The 9,731-nt window shown below is 40.8% G+C and overlaps 1 protein-coding gene across 1 annotated transcript; it reads left to right on the forward strand.

Moving 5' to 3' along the window:
• Positions 1-493: 493 nt before the first annotated feature.
• On the forward strand, positions 494-2,989 carry LOC130082439 (serine/threonine-protein kinase pim-2-like). Its single transcript, XM_056247287.1, has 6 exons — positions 494-839; positions 1,043-1,258; positions 1,649-1,794; positions 1,943-2,321; positions 2,543-2,719; positions 2,838-2,989. The coding sequence occupies exons 1-6, from the start codon at positions 494-496 to the stop codon at positions 2,966-2,968; spliced, it is 1,395 nt and encodes a 464-aa protein (XP_056103262.1). The 3' UTR covers positions 2,969-2,989.
• The last annotated feature ends 6,742 nt before the right edge of the window (positions 2,990-9,731 follow it).

A 9,731-nucleotide genomic window follows, 5' to 3' on the forward strand; every position in this document is an offset into this window, starting at 1 on the left:
CTTTCTTACTGAAAAAAGTATGATTAACAGTTACATTTTTGGTATATATATAGTCAAACATAAAACAGGTGAAAAAAAAAATGAAAAAAAAATTATAATTTAAAAAGTGATGCCCAGAGGGGATCTTTGTTTTTAACAACCCTACATTTTATTGGGCCTGACATCAGTTGACCACTGCTGTATGTTTTATATAGGATGTATATGTACATGTAAGTTTTAATGCGATATTAATACCTAACTACTTTACAAACCCATACACATATATCAATGGAATCACTAGAGATTACTTTAATGTTCGCGAGAATCTGCTGCTCTCAGCCTGTATGAGCCCTTATAACATCATAGAGGAAAATAGAACGTTGATGGCGGGACAATATAAAGGGCGAAACTCACTTTCTCACTTTGTAGCGAGTAAGGAGTTCAGATATCAACAGTGTTTTTGCAGTTTTTGCGGTGTGTTTGCAGTTGTTGATAGCATTTTATCGAGTTGATAATGGGACAGCGACAATTCCGTAGAGTGGGAGTTGAGGGAGGAGGTGAGTGTGTGCACGGGATAAATCCCCGAACAACACTGACACCCACCGACCACAAGGCGGAGCTCCATCCTCGGCCTGACGAGACGCCTGTGGGCATCGGTGAGAGAGGCTTGCAGGAGAGAAAGCAGAGAGGGAAAGAGAAAACAAAGAATAAGAGGCAGAAAAAGAGGACATTTCGGAGGTTTGCCTCTTTTTTCGTTTGTTCCTCTCGCCCCAAATCCACCAAAGCTCAGGATGAGCAGGTGGAGCAGTGTGAGGTGGACCAGGACACTGATGAAGCCCCATCCAGGAGGTGTACTGATGGTAAATGATGAGCTCTGAACAACACAAACTCTCTTAATCATTTACTCACAATATAAAAAAACCCCACATCACACATTATGAAAAGGCAGATAAATGACTTTATTTCACGATGCGATGAATGTTTGAATAGATGACATATAGTTTGAAGATGTGACGGATGATATGATTTAAAACAAGCTTGTGGTTGATATTCCTCTCTTTAGATCAGACTTCTTTACAGGACATCACCTTTACTGTAGAGGATAATGATCATCAGGAACCTCCTTCCAGTAGTCCTGAAGTCCCCCCCACTGCCGAAAACCAGCAAGTGGAGGACGTCAAGCCTCAAGATCAGGACAGTCCAGCCAGTTCATCATCAGGTGACACTGGATCACATCTGCTGAGACAGCTGGACTGTGACAAGATCGTGAGGGTCGAGGGTGAGTTTACTGTCTGACATAAAATATGACACACACACACACACACACACACACACACACACACACACACACACACACACACTATCTCTCTCTCTCTCTCTCTCTCGATCTCTGAAAGAAAGTGAATATGAATATGTGTAAGGAAAGCATATGTTTTAAATAATGCAGCTGTTTCTGCAGTAAGGTTTCTTTTAGTTTTTTTTCCTCCATAATTTTAAATCACCATTTGGCTTTTTTTTTGCAGTTCACTTAAATAGTCATGCGACAAATGAATTTTTAAAAGTACAAATATTACAAATATATTTCCAGATTAACATTTCATCGGAAAGTATGGCCTCAGACACTGCTTTATTAAACAGTAAACAAATAAAAATAATTCTGTTTTAATAGATCACATTTGCTGGAAATACGCCATTGGCAAGAAATTGGGGGAAGGAGCATTTGGCTCTGTCTTTGAAGGGACCCGTTGCAAGGACGGCCTCATGGTAGCTGTGAAATTCACAGCGAAGACAAAGAACGAGCCATACATCAACCTTGTACGTAGACTGTGCTCTCTATGTTTGCAATTTATAACATTTTAATGTAAATCATATATATATTTCAATAGATAGACAGACTGGGCTAAATCCTTATTTGAGAAACCAATCCTTTATCTAAAAATAATAAAAACTGTCATTCTTCTAGCCTGACCATCCCAGACCAGTTCCACTTGAGGTGGCCCTGACAGTAATGGCCAATCAAGGCCCACGCTGTCGCCACATTATAAAGGTGCTGGACTGGCAGGACCATCTCGACCAGTACATCATGGTCTTAGAACGGCCCTCACCCTGCATGGACATGCACAGCTTTTGGCAGCATTCCAGAGGCCGCTTTAGCGAGAAATTGGCCCGTCACTTCATGTGGCAGGTGATTGAGGCTGCTGCCCTGTGCTGTTCCAGGGGTGTTCTACATCGAGACATCAAAATGCCGAACCTCCTGGTCAACACAGAGACCCTGGAGGTCAAATTGATCGATTTCGGCTGCGGGGACCTCATGAAAAGGTCATCCTACAAAAACTACTCTGGTATGTGTTATCTTTAAAACATATATTTTAGGATTTAAACTCTAGTGACCAGTTACGCCATGTCTTAATCAGACATCACACAGTGAGATATTAACAATACACTAGCAAAACTCTCAAAGATTAGTCAATATTAATATTATTTTTGCTGACAAAAAGTAAATGCCATTTCAGTTAAAGTGATAAAAAGCTAGCTTACACATGTGACAAACTCCTATCTCCAGGCACAGCAAGGTATTGCCCTCCTGAGTACTTTGAGAAGGGCAAGTACTATGGGAAGCAGGCAACGGTGTGGTCGCTGGGGGTGCTGCTGTTTGCCATGATCGGCTGCCGTTTCCCAGACAGCAGAGATATCGCTTTGATGGACCCTGATGTCTGGTTCCAGCCGAACTTCTCAGATGGTTAGAACAAAAAAGATGTTCTTATGGATAATGCAGGAATCTTTCCCATTTTTACAGCTTAGAGAGCAAGTGTAAAGTTGAAGGAAATAATTAGACAACTCTCAATCTTTCTGCACAGATTGCTGCCGCTTTATTCGAGGTTGCCTGAAGAGCGACCCAAAGCGGAGACTCCATCTGGATGAGATGCTCTCCCATGACTGGTTCAAGGTACAGAGTCTAAGACAAGCTAAAATGATTTTGAAGATATAATTATATTGGCCTATTTTGGGGCTTTTTGTTAATTTGGCTTGATTATCTGAATATGGGCATCAAGCTTCTTTACATTACAATCCTTATACATGGCACAGATGTATTTTTTATACCTTATGAAAAATGCTTTCTAATTGTGTTTCAGGTCATGGAGAGGGTTTAGCCTTGCGTCTGGCGGGCTGACACAGAAGACCCCTCCATCTCTCCAGCCTCAGCGTCTTGCGGGGCTGGCAGGCCTCGGTTGCGTCTGGCGCCTTGGCTTGAGGCAGTAGTTTTAGCGTCTTGCGGAACTACTTGCCTAGGGATGTGTGCATATTGTAAATAGTTAGTTTAGTTTTACTTAGTTAAGTTAGCCCCTCCATCTCTCCAGCCTTAGCGTCTTGCGGGGCTGGCAGGCCTCGGTTGCGTCTGGCGCCTTGGCTTGAGGTGGTAGTTTTAGCGTCTTGCGGAACTACTTGCCTAGGGATGTATATTGTAAATAGTTAATTTAGTTTTAGTTAAGTCCTGCACCATCCAATCATATTTTTAACAATGGAGTCACCCAGAGCTCTCTGTTCAGCCTTGTCCCACAAGTTCCTCGCACTGACGCCCTAGAGGTTTCTGCCACTGGCATCTGGGTCCCAGAGAGGGGGTTTCACATAGCTCTCTTTCTCAGCTGCCTTGGGTCCAGAGTTCCTGTCAGGGCTTCTCCAGAATTCCCAGTGAAGACAGCCATAAAGTTTCCTGTCACTGCTGCTCCAAAACCTGCTGAGGCTCCACAGAAATCACTGTGAAGGTTCATTCTGCTGCAACTCCAGTCCCTGCTACGGTTCTAGAGCTCCGTGTCAAAGATGCTCAGGTTGCTAAGCTTCCCAGAGGTCCCTGACATGACTACAAAGTTTCCTCCTCATGGTGCAGAGGTTCATGCCACAGTTGCCAAAGAAGTTCCAGCCAATTTATATATACACCTGTGTGCCATATTAAAAACAAAATGTTTCTGAAAATAAACACAATGTGTTGTTTTATTAGGGAAACGTGATAATTTGGAATCATTAACCACTATTATGCTTCAGTTCTAGACATTAAGCCTCTCATTTTGCCAGTTTCACCAGGTAAGTAATACCAGGTAAGTGACTTCTCAAAGTAGAGTTACACTATAAGGCCCTCCATTTTATATTTGAAGCCCAAAGTATCAGCATGTGATTCACCTGCAGACAAGGTCCAAACGCCAAATCTGACTTTGGGGAGGAAATAAAGCTGGGTTACCTGATAGTGGCAGATACCTTTATAGGAAACTATATGTATATACTGTATATAAATATTGATATACATGAAATTCTATGAATAACAAATTCAAATGGAAGACATACAACCCTAAACAAAATGTTTCAACTTGCATATGGTACAACTTACCTCAATGGGAAATTACCATTAGAAGAAGTGGTATTCCATTTTTTAACCCTCCAGGAGATCGCAGACAGTCATAATGTAAAAATAAATTATTTTAACTCTGTTGCCTTTATGTAAAATTTGCCATTGTGAAAATGAAGAATGAATTAAGTTAGAACAAAGTCAGTCTTGTTAACGTCTCTATCAGTCTTTCAACCATGTTTTAAATGAGCTAATTATTCCAGTTTTACAAAACTCATTTGGGTAAATATTTTGCTGTAATTTTAAATAAACTTTATTTTTACATAATCTGAGTCTGAATTTATTACACATACAATAGAAAAATCTCTAAATGACAGAAGTTGCCTGTCTCCAACCTTCAAGCTACCATCTTTACACAACTTATTTACAACAAATACTCGCTGTATAATATAGTATAACAATATGCCTTCAGAAAACAGTGGTTGCTTGTTTCTTTATATTTCATTTCCTTGAGGAATCTTTTGATTAAGAGGAAGAATAAAACGGGCATGTTGAAGTAGATGGACCTTCGTGAGGAAGTATAAAGGTCTGGAGAGTCAAAACTGCTGTGTCATAAGGGCGTCCGATACACATAAAACTCATTCCGGTATGTACAATGTTGATGGGTCAGAGTCAGTGACTGTCTAGATATAGTAATTGGCATGTCTACATTCATGGGTGTCTACGCCTGCGTGCCTCGAGTGAGGACAGTAGGGCGCCTGCTAGTGTAAGGTAGCAGGAGGTGCAGAGAGATGCATATATGGGTGGAGCAGTAAATTAGGCAGCACTTGGGTACGGTGCACATTAGCTGTCAAACTGAGCACATCTTTGTGATCCGTGATCATATTATTAACAATAAGTGCTTTAGTAGAAAGGGATCTAATATTCAGCAAGCCAAACTTAATCAATTGTTCATTTGAGTCATCTCTAGAGTCCTTGCAATAGAGTGCAACAGTCAGGATCTGGAAGTAAAAACTCTCCATGGGGAAATTGATTTTTGGTGATAACGTATAAAACCTTTAAAAACAGCCCCACTGTGAGATAGAGATGAATCGATGGCAATTGCTTCTGTTGAAGCTATCATCCTGCAATATTGCAACTGGTATCTAAAATAATTATTTCTAAAATAATCGTGTTTAACAGCTGATTTTGTGGTGGAAAAACTACATTACCCATAATTTCAGGGTGATTTCTGTACAGAAAATTTCACCAATCAGAGAGCCGCGACAAGCAAAACACGCTAAAAGAGCTCTTTAGCTCTGCTCACTCCCATGAAGCACTATGAATGATGTAATCTAGTTAGTCTCCCTGATCTCAAAATACTTAAAGGTGGGGTAACTTAAGCGATATTTCAAAAAACGCTGTTGGACATTGTTGATATTTGAAATCAACCCAAACAATACACCCCTCTCTTCATTGCTCCGCCTCCAAAACTCACCCTCCAATCCTAACTGCCCTGCTCTGAGTTATTCTCGAACCTCGATCGCCTATTAGCCTGGTAATACCAAGGGGGTAATCCATCGACCGGAAGTTGAAGCCGGCTGGGTGCCGCCATCTTGTAGCAGAACTTCACTTGCGTTAGCATTTCCATTGACTCCCATTGATTTTGGCGTCACTTTGACAGCGAATAACTTTACATCTGAGGCGTTTAAAGACTACATTTGTCCATTATTTATTTCTAAAGAAACACGACAATGTATAAAGGGCTCCATTACCTTCTATGTTACATTATGGCCCCGTAGAAACAGATTTAGTAAAAATAGGCTAACGATTACGTCATAACCACTCGACTCTCTGTCGCGCTGTACAGAAATTACCGTACAGACAGGAGGAGAAGCTCGCAGGCAATCGGGGGGACGTCCCGTCAAGGGAGAAGCACATTTTAAAATAAATACTATACAAATGAATAATTAATCAGAACACTTACTCCTGCTCACTCACGCCAAAGAACTCTTTGCTCAAGTTCCCCGTCTCTGCAAGATTAACGTTGGCAATTTTCACGCACAGCTAATAGAAGATTAACGTCTGTCAGAGAGGTTCCTCACGTCATCAAGCTTAGTTTGAGTCGGTTTGAGTCTGCGCGTCAGGAACGGAAGTGCTCAAAAATCGCTAAAAATGGGCTTCAACTTTCTCAACTGAGTTCCAATGAGATGGCTCTGTCCACTTCTTATACTGTCTATGGGTAATACCAGACTCTGCTACTTCACTTTGCTTCGTAGACAGAAGGTGTTTCTCAATGTCAAGGATACTTCCTTGCCAGGACTCGTCCTTCCAAGTCATTTCCTTCAGAGGCTAGGCGAGGCTCCTCTTTAGCATTCGGAGAACACGTAAATGGAACAGGCTAGCAAGTGCACGTCATTACGTCATTACGTCAGTGAAAAGGTCCGTTGGTCCCTGCTAAAAAAGACGAGAAAGCTATGAATAACGCTCTGAATGGTATAATATTAACGTTACATTACTTTGTACAACTTAAGTAGTTATTTATAAAAGAAATGCCGGTGACGGCAAACAAGCTAACAATTGTTAAAATGACAGGTCCGGTTCAGTTAGCCATCAATAACGTATTAAATTAGTATATATTTGTATAATTTGTAATATCAATACGGTAGTAATTTGTACTGACATTTAAATGTTAAACTTTACTTATATGACGGTTTAACAAATGTATGGTAACGTAAATATTTACATTTGAAAGCATATTGCCCCGTTATTGCTCCGACTCCTCTAACGTCCGACATTGTGTATTTTTTAACAAGATAGCAAAGCTACGCGCATAGGATTGTGGGCGATTTGAGAGCGCGAAGAGCGCGAAGTCTACACATATGCATCCTTTCCTGTGTATGGGATATTTTCCGAACGAAGGACTCAGTCCTTGGTTGAAATTCTGAGGATCCTCGACATTGGAACAGTCCTTCGACGGATCATCCTCGAAATTCCGCCTTCCGAGGATCCTTCCTTGACATTGAGAAACGGCTAGTCTGGAATGGCATAATAGAGAAGTGTTTTCTCTCTCGCTAGGGGGCGCTTGTCTGAAGTTTAAAATCATTGGTTACCCGTAAGCCAATCAGATAAGTTTATATATGACGTATGTTATGTGCCAACACAGCCGCATCGAACCACAGACATCATGCATCGAACTCAAATGATCGAACTTCCACTGTAAACCTGCTGTAAACACTTGATGATGCGAGCGAAATACCGGAGTGAACATGGCTGTAAACGACTTTTGCAGATTATGCGAAGTTAATCTACGCATCCACGGTACAATCAGGGCCTCTAAACTGATATTTGACAGTAGAGAGAAACAAAAAAATATTTGCAGCCAACTGTCAAAGTTAGGATTAGTTCTGTTAAACACAGCTCTTTGTTCATCTCGAGTCTGTCGGAAATGCTGCAACTTAATTGCAAGATTACAGCATGTCATGGCAATATTTAAGACCTGGAAAGAAAGGAGACACTGACCTGTCAACCCCAGTTTCTCGCTGACGATCGGTAATAGTTGATAAATTAAACTTTTCCTAAAGGGAGTAGGACCACAACATCACCTCCATTCAAAATGTTTAATACACACTCTTCTTGTTCGGGCTTCAGTTTGCTAATGCCGGGAATATTCTCCACAACAGAGTGAATTGCATCCGCGTCTCCATATCCGCGGTCGTTTTCGATTTCCCTGACCTAATCTTAAACTCGGCGCTTAGCGACTACGTCACGGCTTTCAGCCCGCCCTCTGTTCAATGATTGGCCCGGCTGTTTTCAGGCCGGAGGAAAACGGATAGATAGGCCGCTGTCTCAGACTGAGTACAGAAGCGAAATGAAATTGAGCGGAAGTACGAAGTCTGACGTAGTCAGGCTACGCCGGCATGCGAGAACACTAACAATGACGCTAAACACTGAATTTTCTAGCAATTGACAGCGCGACTCTCACTAGCTGGCCTCCATTACGCACGCAATCCAAGAGTGGATGTCTGTTTATCATAGCAGAAGCGCAACAAAATAATGCTTCACGAAAATAAAGCGCAGATGATGAACGAATGACAAGAAAGCACAAAAAATGAACAACAGTAAACAATAATATTTACAAACAAGAGTTCGTTGTTAGTTGCCAACAGCACAGCAGCTTCAGACAAACAATGACACTCAAACCCAGTGTTACTCATGTGTGGAGCCGAATCAAAGCAACCTCCGTGTCTGTTTTCAGGCCTTCTCGCTTCGCTCTCTCCAGCGCTGGAAAGCTTTTCTAATATTAACGCGGGTCCTAAAGCTCTTGCCCAGTCATAACCCTTCATTTTCTGAGCTTTTCTCTTTTATATTGTGTCTCATCTCTATTTCTGCCGGCTTTCTTCAGATCAAGTAGGCTACTATAAAAAAATTAAATAAAATAAAAACTTACCTTACTCCTAAAAAACAATACTAGGTGCAAAATTGTTGGTTGGTGACAAATTATGCCTCTGATGGACAGTAACTTGTGTACAAATAATTTACATATAATAATAATTAAAAAAATGTCACAAGAAATATTTGTAGGCCTATCAATAATCATTTTAAACAGAACATTTCAGATGCTGATAGTGCAAAGAAAGGCAAAAAGAATACCTTAAATTGGCGCTGTGGGCTGTCCGGCGCCCGGGCGGTGCAAACACACCAGTTGCACAGCACTCATTATGGCCCTGATTGTTTCCAGTTTTGGTCCAAAGAACAAATCTATTCTGTAAAGTAGCCTATATGATTTCTGAAACGTTTAGGCTGTATTAGGACGCACACTGATTCTCATGATGAAAGCGATGTCTGCCACCCTCATGTGAGTTTGAGAAAAAACACAACTACTTCCCACTTCAGGTGAATGAAAAAATAATCTAATGACCAGTGAGCAAAGTTTCAATGAGTCAAAAAAGGAAGAGAATGAGCAATAGGGAAATTCAAACCTGAAATATGATCACATCTGAAGATTAGAAACATTAAATCTGAATGAACCTATATAGTCCAAATGAGTATAGTTGTATTCATATTTGTGCAGTTGTCAAAATATCAAATTGAAAACTAAAATTCCAAACATCATATTTTTGTAATAGGACTAGCTGTTGGATAAATACATTCTGGAATGCATTCATACAAGAGACGACTTGTCCTGTGTGGCCCTTAAAAAGTATTTGGACAGTTCACCCACACTTAAAATGCATGTCATTTCAATGGATAAATTATTCAACCAAGTGGCATCTGCAAACAAATGACGCTAGAGCTCTTTCAGAACTACTTTCTCTGAGCCATTCTTGCAATTACTTTTAACCAGTGAATGTATAAAGTCAAGATCAAACAGATGTGCTAGTGTTTGCATTTGTATTAGATCACAAAAATCAAACATGCTTTCTTACTGAAA

The sequence above is a fragment of the Rhinichthys klamathensis genome, unplaced genomic scaffold, assembly GCF_029890125.1.
Source record: "Rhinichthys klamathensis goyatoka isolate OS25496 unplaced genomic scaffold, OSU_Roscu_1.1 h1tg000046l_1, whole genome shotgun sequence".
Classification (NCBI taxonomy): Eukaryota; Metazoa; Chordata; class Actinopteri; order Cypriniformes; family Leuciscidae; genus Rhinichthys; species Rhinichthys klamathensis.